The sequence below is a fragment of the Hemiscyllium ocellatum genome, chromosome 1 (assembly GCF_020745735.1).
Source record: "Hemiscyllium ocellatum isolate sHemOce1 chromosome 1, sHemOce1.pat.X.cur, whole genome shotgun sequence".
NCBI classification, from domain to species: Eukaryota; Metazoa; Chordata; class Chondrichthyes; order Orectolobiformes; family Hemiscylliidae; genus Hemiscyllium; species Hemiscyllium ocellatum.
This window is the reverse complement of record NC_083401.1, coordinates 94,807,889-94,825,731: the sequence shown is the minus strand read 5'-3', so window position 1 is coordinate 94,825,731 and position 17,843 is coordinate 94,807,889. Positions and strand designations below refer to the sequence as shown.

At 40.0% G+C, this 17,843-nt stretch overlaps 1 protein-coding gene across 4 annotated transcripts in view; it reads right to left on the bottom strand.

Moving 5' to 3' along the window:
• clocka (clock circadian regulator a) overlaps window positions 1-17,843 on the bottom strand; it is a 125,719-nt gene that overhangs the window by 26,897 nt on the left and 80,979 nt on the right. For all 4 annotated transcript variants that reach the window (XM_060830747.1, XM_060830753.1, XM_060830760.1 and 1 more), the window contains exons 12-14: window positions 10,006-10,153; window positions 7,050-7,125; window positions 3,922-4,060 (exon numbers count right to left, since the gene is read on the bottom strand). In XM_060830747.1, the coding sequence (XP_060686730.1) occupies window positions 3,922-4,060; window positions 7,050-7,125; window positions 10,006-10,153 (363 nt within the window). The remainder of the gene's footprint in view (window positions 1-3,921; window positions 4,061-7,049; window positions 7,126-10,005; window positions 10,154-17,843) is intronic.

Here is a 17,843-nt window from a genome sequence, read left to right as displayed (position 1 = left end):
ACTACCCCTAATCAGTCCCTGCCTTTCCAAATACATGTACATCCTGTCTCTCAGGATTCCCTCCAACAAATTGCCCACCACCGACGTCAGGTTCACTGGTCTATAGTTTCCTGGCTTGTTCTTACCACCTTTCTTAAACAATGGCACCACGTTAGCCAACCTCCAGTCTTCCGGCACCTCACCTGTGGCTATCGATGATACAAATATCTCAGCAAGAGGAACCAGCATTCACTTCCCTAGCTTCCTGCAGAGTTCTAGGTTACACCTGATCAGGTCCTGGGGATTTATCTATCTTTAACTGTTTCAAGACATCCAGCACTTCCTCCTCTGTAATATAGACATTTTGCAAGGTGTCACCATCTATTTCCCCAATTTCTATATCTTCCATATCCTTTTCCACAGTAAATATTGATGCAAAATACTTGTTTAGTATCTCCCCCATTTTCTGCGGCTCCACACAAAGGCCGCTTTGCTTGATCTGTGAGGGGCCCGATTCTCTCCTAGTTACCCTTTTGTCCTTAATGTATTTGTAAAACCCCTTTGGATTCTCCTTAATTCTATTTGCCAAAGCTATCTCATGTCCCCTTTTTGCCCTCCTGATTTCCCTCTCAAGTATACTCCTACTTCCTTTATACTCTTCTAAGGATTCACTCGATCTATACGTCTACACCTGACATATGCTTCCTTCTTTTTCTTAACCAAACCCTCAATTTCTTTAGTCATCCAGCATTCCCTATAGCTACCAGCCTTTCCTTTCACCCAACAGGAATATACTTTCACTGGATTCTTGTCATCTCATTTCTGATGGCTTCCCATTTTCCAGCCGTCCCTTTACCTGCAAATATCTGCCCCCCAACCAACTTTTGAAAGTTCTTGCCTAATACCGTCAAAATTGGCCTTTCTCCAATTTTGAACTTCAGCTTTTAGATCTGGCCTATCCTTTTCCATCACTATTTTAAAACGAATAGAATTATGGTCGCTGGCCCCAAAGTGCTCCCCCACTGACACCTCAGTCACCTGCCAAGAGGGACTTATTTCTCAAGAGTAGGTCAAGTTTTGCACCTTCTCTAGTAGATACATCCACATACTGAATCAGAAAATTTTCTTGTACACACTCAACAAATTCCTCTCCATCTAAACCCTTAACACTATGGCAGTCCCAGTCTATGTTTGAAAAGTTAAAATCCCCTACCATAACCACCCTATTATTCTTACAGATAGCTGAGATCTCCTTACAAATTTGATTTTCAATTTCCCTCTGACTATTGGGGGGTCTATAACATAATCCTAATAAGGTGGTCATCCCTTTCTTATTTCTCAGTTTCACCCAAATAACTTCCCTAGATGTATTTCCGAGAATATCCTCCCTCAGTACAGAATATTCTAAAGCAGAAGAGGTAAATAGGGAGGCAGCAGAGGCTTCAATTAGTAAGAAAGGAAGGGATGTACAGAAAATAAAATCAACTCAAATATAAATAAAGAAAACAATGCACTGGAAAGAGTAAACAAAGTGGAACATAGGTAGTGGGGACAAATATAATTACGGAACAGTGTATAAAAGATGGGCAGAAATAAAGTGATGGGGACAACCACTAAAAGGGTTAGGTTGCCTGTGCAGTAATGCAGTCATTGTCCATAGTAAATTTCAGAAATATGTTTTAAAAACTTAGAAATTATCATGGAAGATTTCAACTACTCTTATATTAATGCACTATGAGGTAGATAAAGTGGGTATTTAGCAATATTTTCTTTAGCACTTAAATATGCTTGGGTGCAAGTTTAATACTCAAAGCAACATGCAGAAGTCGTTGCAACTTTTTCTTGAAGTGATGGAACAAGTCAGAAACAAAGTCAATGTCTTGTGGTCTCATTACCAGGATGGATCATATAGCTATTTTGATGAACCTAAAATTGCATAGGTTTGAATGCTTTATGTTCCAGACTTCGGATCCTTTCCTGGTACAAATCTTACTGCTGCTCCTATTTTCTCTTAAGCATGCCTTATTAAAGTGCCTCTGGAAGATGGTTGCTGTCACACGGTCAACATAGCTCTCTTTTGTCATTATTAAATATGGTTCGAGATACAAAACTCATAGTCCATTTCCATTATACTTTCAATGATTAAATTATTGGTTAGCTTGTTGTAGACACTAGACCTTCTACTGTTTCATTAACAATTTAATGGTTTTCAAGAGATGAGTAGTTAAGCTTTTACACCTATTTGTTTGCCTTTAAGCCAAGGAGTCACTTCCTTCGTTAGTACATTGAACACACAGATGAGGTCATCTGACTTCCAGCAACCAGCCTGTTCAATCACATTAATTTTTTTAAAAAATCAACAAAGGTTCTCATTGAAAAGGTTATGAATTTTGACAATTATGAATATGATATGTCTTTAATGGGCATGACAAAACACTAATGAGAAACTCTGGATAAAGTGATGAGGAAAAATTGAGAGTAAAGTCACAGACATATTAGAGAGACACACAGAAAACAGAAAGTGCATGAAAAGAATTTAGATAAATTAGAAGAATTATTTTAATAAAGGAAGATAAAAGGCAACTATGAAATTAACCCAAAACTTAAATAGCAAATTGTTTCACAGGCACACAAATAAAGTCAGGATACGAATAAGGAGTTAATTGTAGATAGTTTTACTATTGTGCAACAATAAAGAAATGGCAACAATTAAATTACTTTGGTTCAGTTATATTTGACCATGAATAAGATTAGAACTGCAATATGTGATTAAAATAACTATTAAATAAATTAATCAAACTTGCAGAGAATAAACGCTGAATTAGATTGGTACATTTTGAAAGAATTAAGGGAAGAGATAGCTGTGGCATTAGTATATACGCTTAATGATTTGGTAGTTGGAGCTGTTGAGCCAGAAGATAGGCAGATAGCTACCATTATACAAAATTATCTAGGGAGATAGTGTCAAGATTCTTGAGTGCCATTGGGGTTGTACTCAGCCAGGTAACTAGGGAGTATTCTGTCACAGTCCTGACTTTAATTATTACAGGTATTAAACTGTAATAAGTTGTCAGAAGTAAACTCAAATACCCTCAACCTCTTTACACATACACCAATAGGAAACAAACATGGGTTATGGATGGTGGAAGAAAAACAGAGCAAGTAGGTAAGTGGTTCATATTCACAAGGGTTATTGAGATGATTATTCTAATTCTCGTGCTGGTCAGAATATTGCTCCTCAGTTGTCCTTTTTCACATTTTTCCACTGCTCTGTAAGAGACACAGGGTGGCTGGTTCACCGATCTGAAGTCTTTGCATTACTGATTAAAACTCAAGGTTCATGGTAATGCTGAATGAAAATTAAACTGATTTTCTTCAGACTTAAAATGACATACTGCCAAGAACAGAGAGTGTTTCTGAGCTAGTAGTGGTTTAAAGGCTTCTCTGCAACTTGTTCACAGTTCCAAACTGTTCAACTACCAGAGAACCAATCGTACAATTGTTGGCTGGCAGAAGACCTTTGTTACAGCACACTACTTTTTGCCAACCAAACTTGCATTTGTACACAACCATTGGGCTCCAGTTCATCAGAACATTGCTATCACTCATAGTTGTACAAGTAGCATGAACAATGAGTATATTTACTTTCAAATCATGTTGCAATCCATACAACGCCTGGTCTTAAAACAGTTCTTTGTTTATTTCCATCCACAGTTTTAAAAAACCATGAAAATAAAAGATTAGTCTTTACATGTATTTTATACAGATTGATCAAATGATTACATCACTAATGATATATACTTGGTGAATTATATTATACAAATAATCTTACTGTCAGTCAGAAACTACTTTGGAGTTTTACTAAATTAACTAAATATTAACAATATTGTCAGTGATACAAATTATACCATAAAATATATGCATGTTATTCCTGAAACTTACAGGCTGGATCAGATGCTGCAGTTTGTGAAGACGACTTCTTTGAGCTCCTCGAAGAAGCAGATGGTGTATGGCTGTGATCAAATCTTTCCAATGCCTCCCTTACACTGACTGCATCTGGCTTAGTGTCTGATCCTGAATCCTGGTGGCAAAAGGTAGGGAAATAGGAGGTAAAAACACTTGTTCTCAAATCAAATAATCATAAATTTGAACTTGATTAAAAACAAGCTATATCTCCAAGCACTTAGCATAAAAACTCAAAATATTACAGTGGTACCTCTCACCGTACAGTGATGACAATAATTAGTTTGAGGGTAATTTGTCCTAGATGGTCTCAATCTTTTTGACTGTTGAAATTGCACTCATCCAAGTATGTGGACAATATTCCATCACACTCCTGATGTGCATTTTTGTTTTTAAAGAGGCTCTGGGCAGTGACGGGTAAGTTATTTACCTCATATTTCTTTTGACTTGCTTTTAAAATCCAAAAAATTTATTTGGATAATCCGGTTCAGTTTCAGATCAACTGTAAACCTGTTGATTACTGGTGATTCAGTATATCTTATCCATTTTACTACAGCATAATTTAAGCAAAAAGGGGAGAGCAATTTACTAGAGAGGAAAGCATTTGCTGTAGTCTTACATTGATGAGCATGAGAATACATCGAAAGCTACAATGAAATGCAGACTTATTTCTTCACAGCTTTATTGGCAAAATTGGTGTGCCAATCAACATAGAAAATACTATTAGAATTATTTCATTTTGTCAAATTTTGAAAATGGTGACTATGTGTCACATCCCTTCTAATTGCTTCCTTTGTTGTTCCAGCTATTTCACATCCTTTAAGCTGCTGGATGGGTTCTGTAGCTTTTGGGATGAGAGTGTTACTGGCAAAGCAGCCATCTATTGACCATCCTTAGTTGCCTTATTTATAAAGTTTCCAGTGGTAAAAGGTTTTCATGATAAGATAGGTGAAATGATCCAAACTTTAATTCAATGATAAAGAGAAAAGGGTAACATATGGCAAAGTTGAGATGTGTGTCTTGGAAGGAAATTCAGAAGTGATTGTGTTTCCATGTGCCCATTGCCCCAAACTGAGGACTTCTCCACTGTGGCTGACAAGGCTGACACTGTATTTGAGCTATTTCTCATACTTCTACCCTCATTCCTTCCCCTCTTTCACAGAAGAATGTTGATTCCCTTTGTCTTCACTTTTCACTCACTAGTCTCCGCATTCAAAGGGCCATCCTTGACAATTTCTGTTCCTCCAACAGAATGCCATAACCCAAGCACAATTGCAGCTCCTCTTCACTGTCAGTTATCTCTGTGACACACTGATCCACTTCTCTATTACTCCAAATTCCTAATTGCATGAGTTAATTCCCATGCAATTGCATAAAGTGTAACAAATACCCACTCATCACTTCATTGCCCTAGGCCCAAACACCTTTCAGGTAAAGCATTATAATATTTGTACTTTCGTCCATCTAATCTACTATATTTGCTACTTAGAATATGGTCTCTTTTACAGTGGTGAGACCATACGCACACTGGGTGACCATCTTGCAGATCACCTCTGTTCATAGGAATGACCTAATCTTTCAATTGCTTACCATTTCAATAATCCCTCCTTGCTCCCACTCTAACATTTCATGCACTGTTGGCATCACTTTGCATTGCAAACCAGCTGTCCAGGTGACTGAGTTAACTGATTCCCTAAGTAGGGTGTATGCAGTGGTTTAGACCTTTGAATAGTGATCTTGAAGTATCCTTGTTAACATCATGAGTATAGCAAATGGCAAGTCAGGTACTGAAGCATGAACTCTGGATACCAGAGAGCAGCCTAATTTGATTTTTAATTGGACACTTCCATTAATGAATGAGAATGGACACCTTCATTTCCCCCAAAACAGGATATATCTGAAAAACTAGTGCAGGACCACTGAATTCTTTGGTCTACAGTTTTATAACTGTACACTTTGCATCTGTGGATTTGTGCTTCTTTAAACCCTAAATTAAACACTAGGTTTTCCAAACATATTCAAAGTATTGTAAAACAAACTTGACATATAATAATGTGCACATTTTCTTCAAATGTATACGTTTTTAACCTATTTTATCATGGTATATCTAGTAATGTATGCCTATTGTTCTTAATTAGTAGGAAGATCATCTTTTTGCCACACTGTTAATTCTCCTACAAATGGTCATTTTGTCATATAGTTGGAAGAAAAACAATTTATTGGTCTTTAGCTAATAAAATCAATGATTTCCATTCCTCCCTTAAATTAGACCACTGAGTGCCTAGTATTTACTCAGAACACTCTTGTGGGTGACATGGTGGCTCAGTGATTAGCACTGCTGCCTCACACACCAGAGTCCCAGGTTCGATTCCAGCTATGGGCGACTATCTGTGTGGAGTTTGCACATTCTCCCAGTGTCTGCGTGGGTTTCCTCCGGGTGTTCCGGTTTCCTCCCACAATCCAAAGATGTGCAGGTTAGGTGAATTGGCCATGCTAAATTGCTCATAGTGTGAGGTGCATTAGTCGGAGGGAAATGGGTCTGAGTGGACTACTCTTCAGAGGGTCGATATGGACTTGTTGGGCCGAAGGACCTGTCTCTACACTGTAGGGAATCTAATCAATATACATTACTGCAAACTATCTTTGAGAAGATCAGTAACCCAGGTTGATGATAAGTCTGTAAGTTAGCTCGCTGAGCCTGAAGGTTTGTTTTCAGACATTTAGTCACCATACTAGGTAATATCATCAGTGAGAGTCTCTGGGGAAGTGCTGGTAGTATGTCCCATCTCTCTATTTATAGATCTCGGTTTCTTAAGGTGGGTGATGTCATTTCCAGTTCTTTTTTTTTCACAGAAAGGTAGATAGGATCTAAGTCGATGTGTTTAAATCGACTTAGATTGTATCTACCTTCTCTTGAGAAAAAGAACCAGAAACGACATTACCCACCTCAAGAAACCACAACCTACAAACAGAGAGTAGGGACATACCACCAGCACTTCCCCAGCAACTTTAACTGATGATGTTACCTAATCATGGAGAGGAAACATCTGAAAACAAACCTTCAAGTTCAGCGCGCTAACTTACACACATACATTACTGTACTTTACCCGGTCAGCAATAATATCTGGTGGGGACTCTTCTATTCCAAGCTCTCCTCTTCTCTCTGCACGTACTTCTGCGTAGCTGCGTAAGATATGAAAATCTGCAATAATGTCATGATATCCACATTACATTTCAACTTTAAATGTACACTGCCTTTGCGGCACTTCTCTAAGCTAGTTTAAGGATAACTTCTAAACTTAAAAGCAATCTACAGTAGGTCATTGCACACTGAATGTGATTTTTATGAACTAGTTTCAGTCACTTAAAAGGGTCAGAGATGAATTTCCATGTTATTTCCCTAGTTGTCCTGCTCTTTTACAATTTGCCCGTGACCTGAGAGGTTCAGGAGAATCCGTTTAAGTTGCAAGTTAGATGGATTAGTATTTTTTTTTCTGACTTCTCGATGTTTGTATTTTAAAAATCTCCTACTGCAATCAGAATATTATAATTTTGCAATATTATAATCTTCTTTCATAAATGTGTTCAATCATGATCATTGTCTATTTGTGGGATATGGGCAATATTGTCCATCCAAATTGCCTTACAGAAGGTGCTGGTGACCTACTCTTGATCTGCTGCAATTCATGCTGTGCACCGATACCCATTGTACTGTTTTGGAGCAATCAAGAATTTTGACCGAGTAATAGTAATAAAACAATGATATAGTTCCAAGTCATTGTGATACATGACTTGAAATGCAATTTGTAGCTGTTGAACCTCTTTCAGTGGTAGAGATGGTGGGTTTGGAAGATTCTACTGAAGGAACTTTAGTGGGTTGCTGCAATGCACCTTTTTGATAAAACAAATTAAAGCCACAGCATGCCTTTGGTGGAGAGAGTAAATGTTTAAATCGGTGCTTGGGTGCGAATCAAGCAGTTGCTTTGTCCTGGATTTAGGGGTTGTAAATATTGTTGAAGCTGTACTGATTGAGGCATCTAGGGAATCAGGAGGTGAGTTAATCATCACAGAATTCCTAGTGTCTGACCTGCTCCCGTAACCATAATGTACACTTGGTTGGTCCAGTTAAGTTTCTAGTCTACGGCTACACCTAGGATGTTGATAGTGGAGCATTTAACAAATGACAATACCAGTGGAAGGAGATTGGGTGGTTTTTCTCATTGAATATGATCACTGACTCATAATTGTAAGGTATTTAATTTTGGTTACATATGTAACAGTCCAATATTGTTCAGATTGTGGAATGTTGTTCAGGGAAGGCAAAAGCCTAGTGATATTTTCATTGTAATATTAATCCAGAGACCAAGGTAATGTTCTGGGTCCTAGGTTTCAACGTTGCCATAGCAGATGGTGGAATTTGAATTCAATGAAATCTGGATTAAGTCATCTAATGAGGACCATGAAGCTACTGCACCCATTTGGTTCACTAATGCCCTACTACTGTCCTTACCTGGTCTGTTCCACACCCAGAATAATGTGGTTAACTCTTAAGTGCCCTCTGAGCTACAGGGATGGTCAATAAATGCTGACCTAGCCTCCAATGCCTATATCCCATGAAAGAATAAAGAAGTCTACTATGAATGCTAGATATCAACTCAGTCAAATTCTGCCTTGACATTAAAAGCAGTAACTCCCACCCCACCTCAGAAAGTCAGCTTTTTGGTCCTGAGTGTGGGTCAAATTTTAATGAAATATACAGACAAGTGGCCCTGGCAGAACCCAATTTAAGTGTCAATGATAAAAACTGAAAGCACTCCAGAAACTCAGCAGGTCTGGCAGCATCTGTGCAAAAAACAGAGATAACATGTTGAGACTAATATAACTCTTCATGTTCCTGATATCTAGCATCTGTGGTACTTTGATTTTATCTGTGCATCAGTAAACCAGTTACTGGTCAGTAAATGCCAGCAATGTCAACCATATATTACTTGGTGATAACTGAGAATACGTTTACAGGGCAATAATTAACTGGGATGGATTTGTCCTGCTCTTTAGGCACAGGGCATAAATAGGCAATTTTCCCATGGTCAGCCAGATGCCAGAACTGTGGCTGTTTTATTTTGACTGGTCTAAGACAGGCAGACACTAAACACTGAGTGCAGGTGAGAATCCATGACAAGAAAATGACCACAGAGCCACTACTTCTTTCTCAGTCATTTATAAATATATTAGCAGAACTGCCATTTTGTTAGTGGCATACTGCTTTTATGGTTTCCTTATTTAAATATGAAGTAGCGAATCATCAGTATGAAGTTAAACTTTATAATTACTTAAAGAAAACATTATGGAATACATGCAAAGCAGGAGTCATGAAACTTTATTGGTTTAAGAGCTGTCTGATGTGAGAAATTATGTCAAAGAATGGAAATACAAATACTTTGGAGGAATAACTGCGATGGTGAATTCATGATCAGTTTTAGCACTTGGGCATGAACATCACGGCTGGCAGGGTGCAATGCATGTCAGAGGTATCATAGTTCAGATGAGACACTGAATACTTGCTCTCTCAGGTAGATGCAAAAACTCTCATGGCATTATTTTGGCAATGAACACAAGCGTAACTCCTGGCGGCCTGTTATTATTTATTTTTTCAAACAATATTTCCAGAAACAAATTATTTGGTTAGCATTGTTTTGCAGTTTGTAGCAGCTTACTGTGAGCAAATTGGCTGTTGTGTTTCCTGAACTCTAACAGCATTGAGACTTCAAATTACTTCATTTGTCAGAAAAAGCAGTTTAAGCCATCATCCAGTGGTCACGAAAGACACTGCTTAAGTGCATGTCTTTCTTGCGGAGATCTTTAAAATATGAATATATAATTCTTGGAAGTTCAGAATTTTTAAGGCTGGATAATCTCTGGAGGTTCAGGTATGTTAACGTGTTGCTTAACACGAAATGTTACAAGTAATTAGGGTGGCACAAATTTTAACTGGTAGATTTGAGTACAAATAAGAATGATAATACATGCTGAAGTAGACTAAATGTACCAGAACATATATCTTACCTTACAACAGTATGAGTACAAACAATGAATTCTGGCCTGGAGTTCCACTGATGATAAGTAATATAATAGTGAGTCTGAAGCCACATCCACTGTTGCCCTTTTGTAAGAAATCTATAGTGGCAGGACTTGCCCTTTCCATACTGCATTACTAAAATAAAAAATAGGTTGATATATCATTACACATTCATACTGAAAATTTATTATAGCCACAGTATCCATGCTTTGTGATTATTCAACATTTATATGTACAATACAAAATTAAATTATTTGAGATAATGTTAGAATTTCAGTCAGTTATGACTATTTTTTAACCATCCCAAGTGCTCTTTAGATCTAAATTTCAAAGGAACTTATACTATTGGCTGACACAGAAAAATCAATGCAAACAGGCCACTTTCATTTTTGTGCCAAAAACAAGCAATAGCTGTTCTGATGCGCCAACGCTAAAAGGAAGGAAGGTTAAGCTTATTTTTTTTTTAAAATCAGGATGTGACTCTCATTCCTAATTTTCTAGCTTGCCACAACTGAATACCATGTTAGGCAGCACTGGAAAACAAACAATAGAAATAATAATAACAACAACAGCCCCACTCTCGTAATAAATTAGATCATGGCTCACATGCAATTTAACTCTACCCTCTGGGTTTGCTTATGCTGAAAACCTTTGCTGAACAGAAATTAATCAATCGCAGTTCTGAAATTTTCAACTGCCCTAATTTTCATATTTATTTGAGGGAGAGAATTCCAAAAATACTTGCTAACTTAATTTACCATCAATAGTTTAGCTGTAAATTTAAGGTTATACTTGTTTGTTCAGAAGAGCAGCATTTCTCTCCATTTAACCTAACCACCCTTTAGTCATTTTAAATATCTTCACTGAAACATTTTTCAATATTCTATATTCAAATTAATACAATTGCCCATGCAACCTATGTGTACAAATCAACCATTTTAGCCCTTGTATTATTCTGAGTCAACTCCAATGAGATAGGACTGGAGTTAAATACAGGTGATGCCAGATAATAATTACTGGACATTCATTAATCAGTTGGCTTTTCGTGGCAATTCATTGAAACCAATGTTTTGTATTTAGATTTTTACTAAACTAAATATTTTCAAAGTGCCACAATGGAATTTGAACTCTCATTCTCTTGATTATTACTTCAGATCTCAACTTTATCCCAAAATAACATATGAAGGGGATCTCCAATTGTCTGTGCTATCAGTTCTGTAGATCTTTGCCTATCAAATGCAATGCTCCTTAGATCCAAGTAACACACTGGCTTCATGCAGAATTGTATTTCATAGTGCGAAAAGGACATTTCACTTTCCTCTGCTGTCACAAATACTAACAATGATCAAAAATAGTGTAATCATTACCCTCATTTTAGCCCTAAATACATAGATAATTCATTATGTATTTATAAACCTGCGCTATTATTAGTCACTTCTGTAATTTCCAGTTAATGGATCATCTTTTAGTATATACTTTTTAACTTCAGGCTTGAATAATCCCACAAATTGACCATGTGCTAATTTGGGGTAGTTTCACGAAGGTTCCTCCACTTGAGTTCCAGGCAGTCATCTCATGCAATTCCCCACTGCTCATCTCAGAATCAGAGAATCTCTACAGTACAGAAAGACAGCACTCAGTCCACCTGGTCTGCACTGACCTTCTGAACAGCATCCCACTCCGAACTCCACCCTATCCCCATCAGCCTGCATTAACCATGGCTAATCCACTTCGCCTATGCATCCTTGGACACAACAGTGCAATTTAGCACGGCTAATCCACCTAACCTGTGCATCTTTGCACAGTGTGGGAAATGCATACAGACATGGTGAGAATGTGCAAACTCCACACAGTTACCCAAGGCTGGAATCGAATGCTGGTGTTGTAAAGCAGTAGTGTTAATCACTGAGCAATCATGCTGCTCCTAAACTGCCACCAAATCACCTATTTTGACCTTATTTAAAATCCAAATTTTACAATATGCCATTGTTGAAATTGAACCCACATCCCTGAAGTTGCCACGAGACACTGAATTACTAACGCGGACTTGAAAATATTTCGCTATCCCATCACTGTTAGTGTGTCAAAATCCTGGAATTCCCTCCGTCATGGCAGTGTGTGTTGACCCATGGAGGAGGCACTTCTGGCTGGAAAGCTTCAGCCTTTTGCACTGTATTGTGCTCTTCCATCATTGAGAATGGAGATATTTGTGGAGCTACTCTTCCAATGAGTTATTTAATTGTCCACGGCTGGATGTGACAAGGCTACAGAGCTTTGAGCTGACCCCGTTGGTTGTGGGATGACAGCTCTATATATTACTTGCTGCTTATGCTGTCATGCAAGTATTCCTGCTCGGTGGCTTCACCAGTTTGACACCTCATCTTCAGGTGCTGCTCCTAGTGTGCCCTCCTGCAATTTCTATCGAAGCAGTGTTGATGATAATGCTTGAGTGGGGGATATGCCAGGCCATGAGGTTACAGATTGTGCTGGAGTACAATTCTGCTGCTGCTAATGGCTCACAGCGCCTGATAAATGTCCAGTCTTGAGTTGCTAGATCTGATTGAAGTCTGTCCTATTTCGCACGGTGATAGTGCCACATAACATGATTCTCAATTTGAAGGCAGGAGTTTGTCTCCATAAGGACTGCGCAATGGTTGTTCTTACCAATACTGTCATGTACAGATGCACCTACAGCTGGCAGATTGGTAAGGATGAGGTCACTGTGAGAAACTAGCCAAAATAACTGGCAGCTAAGTAGACCTGCAACGTATGTGAAATAAAACACTAACTTCATTAGCCACACAGAATACAATTGAACCCTAATGTTAATTTGAATTTTTTGAGAGAATGGAAGCTGGATTATGGATAATTAGCTAAGAAGACGTATTGGGATTTCTTTTTAAAATGTTAACAGTCCCTAAGTTTTTGTAACATCACACTCTGGCTTAAACCAGCTACTCAGGCAGGTTTAGACTTTTCCCATTCCTCCAAGCAAGTTTCTTCTCAAAAAAAAAATTTAAGTGCACACTGTGCAATGATTTTAGTTTTGTTGAGAACACAAATGAACCTTTCTTTAAAAATTTTTTTCTTTTTTTTTCCCTGTCTATGTTTCTTTTTCCATATAACAACTTGGACTTACCTAGAGGGGATCGGAGGAAAGCCGGAGGCAAATCCAGGAGCAGCGGCCGGTGTGGAAAGGCAGTCCCAGAGCAGATATCAGAACAGGGAAGCAGTCCCGGAGCGGAGACCGGAGAGGCGAAGCAGTCCCGGAGCGGAGACCAACACAGCGAAGCAGTCCCATAGCGGAGACCAGAGAGCGGAAGCAGTCCCGGAGCAGAGACCTGCTCGGGGAAGGTGTCCTGGAGTGGAGACCATGGGGAAGCAGTCCCAGAGCAGAGACCGGCTCGGGGAAGGTCTCCTGGAGTGCAGACTAGCACGGGAAAGCAGTCCCGTAGCGGAGACCAGAGTGTGGAAGCAGTCCCGGAGTAGAGACCTGCTCGGGGAAGGTGTCCTGGAGTGCAGACCGTGGGGAAGCAGTCCCGGAGCGGAGAATGGCACAGGGAAGCAGTCCTGGGCTGAGGCTGGCGCAGGAAGAGAGTTCCAGAGAAAACTTATCTTGAAGCAGGTGACAGTCAGTGCAGAGCAGACTAAAGGCTTGGAGCAGAGCTGGAATGGGGTTGCTGGACTGGGGTCTGGCGTGGGCGGTCAGATCACATGCGAAAGGCTCCACGCTGTGTTTATTTGTATTAATGTTTATCTGATTATAATGTCTCCCTTTTTAACTGTTTTCTTTCTAACTTACACAATGAATCACTGTAAAGTAATGTAACCACTTTTCTTGTTTATACCTCTTTGTGTCTAAGACTTGTACCTAGGTATTTGTATCTAAGATGGTGCCATAAGAGGTAGTTTTGTAAAACTTTCACTATATTCTTGTACTTGAGTATATGTGACAATAAAGGATATGCTAATTCATGAATGATCGTCTCCATTGATTAGTCAATTCCAGATTAATCACTGTATTCATTAACTATCTTGTCTTCGTTTACAAATATTCTGGGCCTCACCTCTGCTAGTTTTGATTGAAATTCCTATATTTCATCAAAAGCTACAATCACTTCCAACAAGTTTTGTTTCTCCTTTGCACCAATAATTCTTAAAGTTAAAGTTTTTCTTAAACACTGCTGCTTTAACGTCTTTCTCATAATCCCACAGTGGGCACAAGTAAAAGCAATAATAACAATTAAGCATTTCCTCTAAATATCAAAGTCTTCCATTTCAGTGCTTTCGCTACTTCAGCAATATAGAAACATAGAATCCCTCAAGCGCAGATAGAGACTAATCAGTCCATTGAATCTGCACTGACTCTCCGAACAACACTGTGGGGAACTAGACACAGCTCCCACCCCATCTCTGTAACCTTGCATTTACCACAGCTAATCCACCTGGACATTGTGGGGGAATTTAGCATGGCTAATCCACCTTTCAACACACCTGCACATCTTTCAACATATTGCTGTATTCTTTACTGTGTTTTATTCTTAGAATTAAAATTCAGCTTATGATCTCACTCCTTCTGGATGATTCCCACATTTAAATCCGATCCACTATACATTCTTCCTTGTTTCCTAATATAATCTGACTGAAAAGGAGGCATTTTATTTGTGTGATGAACCATTCTGCATATAACATTAATCTCAGTTCAAAAATGGTTGTAGCATAAAATTTATATCACATTTTCAGTTCAAATAACAACATTTTTGATTCAAACATAGTTATCAAATAAAAGCTAACATGCTCAGGTGTAGGAATAAAAGAATGTCAGGCATTATTGCAACTTCGCCACTATAATGTTCGTATTGCGAATCATGGCAGCAAAAAAAAGGGAATCTGTTCAATTGTCTTTAATGTAAGAAAATGACAAAGGAAGATTATATATGACAAATCATTTCATCCTTAAAAACCTATTCAGAGAGATGGTTTGCCTGTCAAAGTAAGCAACAGCAAACTATAGCTGTTTATAAAAATCAATTCCATCAATGTAAAATAATTTTAAATACAATCTAATAAAAAAATTAGTCATCAAAATATAAAAATCAAGATTGAAAACTCGCCATTTTTTTCCTTGTTTGCTGAATGTCCATCCACTGAAGTGACAGAAGAATCCATCATCTTAACATCCACAACACAAATTAAAATGCAATCAGCATCTTCCAGTATGTCTTGTTCTTCCAGAACATCATACTATTCAGATTAATATATCTATATTTTACATTTTATTCCAACGAACAGGCACAGAAAATTAGGAAGTCACTTCTGTTTCTAAAAATTGAATCTTAGTATCCTCCTTCTTCAAGACCAATTCCAACACCGCACAACCCAGATGGCCTCCTTCTTCAAGGACCGCAGATTCCCCCCAGACGTGATCGACGATGCCCTCCACCGCATCTCCTCCACTTCCCGCTCCTCCGCCCTTGAGCCCCGCTCCTCCAACCGCCACCAAGACAGAACCCCACTGGTTCTCACCTACCACCCCACCAACCTGCGCATACAACGTATTATCCGCCGCCATTTCCGCCACCTCCAAACGGACCCCACCACCAAGGATATATTTCCCTCCCCTCCCCTATCAGCGTTCCGCAAGGACCACTCCCTTCGTGACTCCCTTGTCAGATCCACACCCCCCACCAACCCAACCTCCACCCCCGGCACCTTCCCCTGCAACCGCAGGAAATGTAAAACTTGCGCCCACACCTCCACACTCACTTCCCTCCAAGGCCCCAAGGGATCCTTCCATATCCGCCACAAGTTCACCTGTACCTCCACACACATCATCTATTGCATCCGCTGCACCCGATGTGGCCTCCTCTATATTGGTGAGACAGGCCGCTTACTTGCGGAACGCTTCAGAGAACACCTCTGGGCCGCCCGAACCAACCAACCCAATCACCCCGTGGCTCAACACTTTAACTCCCCCTCCCACTCCACCGAGGACATGCAGGTCCTTGGACTCCTCCACCGGCAGAACACAACTACACGACGGCTGGAGGAGGAGCGCCTCATCTTCCGCCTGGGAACCCTCCAACCACAAGGTATGAATTCAGATTTCTCCAGCTTCCTCATTTCCCCTCCCCCCACCTTGTCTCAGTCGGTTCCCTCAACTCAGCACCGCCCTCCTAACCTGCAATCCTCTTCCTGACCTCTCCGCCCCCACCCCACTCCGGCCTATCACCCTCACCTTGACCTCCTTCCACCTATCCCACCTCCATCGCCCCTCCCCCTAGTCCCTCCTCCCTACCTTTTATCTCAGCCGGCTTGGCTCTCTCTCTCTTATTCCTGATGAAGGGCTTATGCTCGAAACGTCGAATTCTCTATTCCTGAGATGCTGCCTAACCTGCTGTGCTTTGACCAGCAACACATTTGCAGCATTTTTCATTAAATGTCAGTATTGTTAAGGGGTTTTCTCTGCAAGGCTGAGTAAATTTTCTCATTGCGTTTTAACAAATTTTCCTCAGTAACTACCCAACCCACCTTCTTGTCTGATTGGGGCCCCATTTTTTTGATTTGAGTTATTACTGTCATGTGCCAAGGTACAGTGAAAAATGTTCGCCATGATGTCCAATTCCTTTTGTAGCCCCATTCCACACGCGGGTGGCCTGAAAGCTCTCAGTCAAAGACTTGAACAATCCCTATCCATCACCACTCTCCTCTGCTTGGCTGAACTTGTTCTCTCATTGAACAATTTCGCCTTGAATTTATCTCACTTCTGCCAAGCCAAAGGAGTGGCTATGGGCATCACATGGGTCCCAGTTATGCCTATTTATGGGGTATGTGGAATAATCTTTGTTCCAGTCCTACACTAGACCCCTCCTACAACTCTTTTTATAGTACATCGATGACTATTTTGGTGCCGCCTCATGCTCCTGCTAATTTTGTATCCTATTTCCACCCCTCTATAACTTTCATATAGTCCATCTCGACTCTTCCCTTCCTTTCCTTGCCCTCCATCTCCATTTCAGGCAATAAATTGTCCAATGCAATCCACTACAAAGCCAATGACTCCCATAGCTACCTTGATTACAGCTCTTCACAGCCTACATCCGGTAAGGATTCCATCCCATTCTCCCAGTTGTTTGGTCAATGTTGTATTTGTTGGGGGAATGTCACCATCCAAAACAGTGCTGCTGATATGGCTTCCTTCTTCCATAACTGTGGCTTCATGCCCACTGTGGTTGACAGAGCCGGCCGCCGCATCCAACCTAATCACCTAAGCTTCCACCCTTGCCCCTTTCCATCACTCACAACAGTATGATTGGATACCCCTTGCCCTCCACTTTCATTCCAATAGCTTCTGCATTCAAAGAATCTTTCACCACCATTTCAGACAAATCAAGCAAAATACCACCACATCTTTCCCTCAGTCCCCCGTCTGCATTTTGCATGGACTGTTCTCTCTAGGACACTCTAGTCTGCTCCTCAATGATCACCAACATGAACCCCTCTTCCCAATGCACCTTCCCATGTAACTGCATGGAAGGATCTGCCCCTTCACCACCTACCTGCTCACAATCCCAGGACCTATGACAGCTTTGCCAGATGAAGCAGCATTTCACCTGTATCTCCTCCAATTTGGTCTACTATATTCCCTGCATCCAATGTGGTCTACTCTATATTGGAGAAACCAAAGACAGTGGGTGATCGCTTTGTAGAATACCTCTGGTCCGCGCACAAATCCCTGACCTTCCCACAGCTAATCATTTTAACACAGCATCCTGCTCGCATGCCCACTTGTCTGTTCTTGGCATGCTGCAATGTTCCAGTGAAT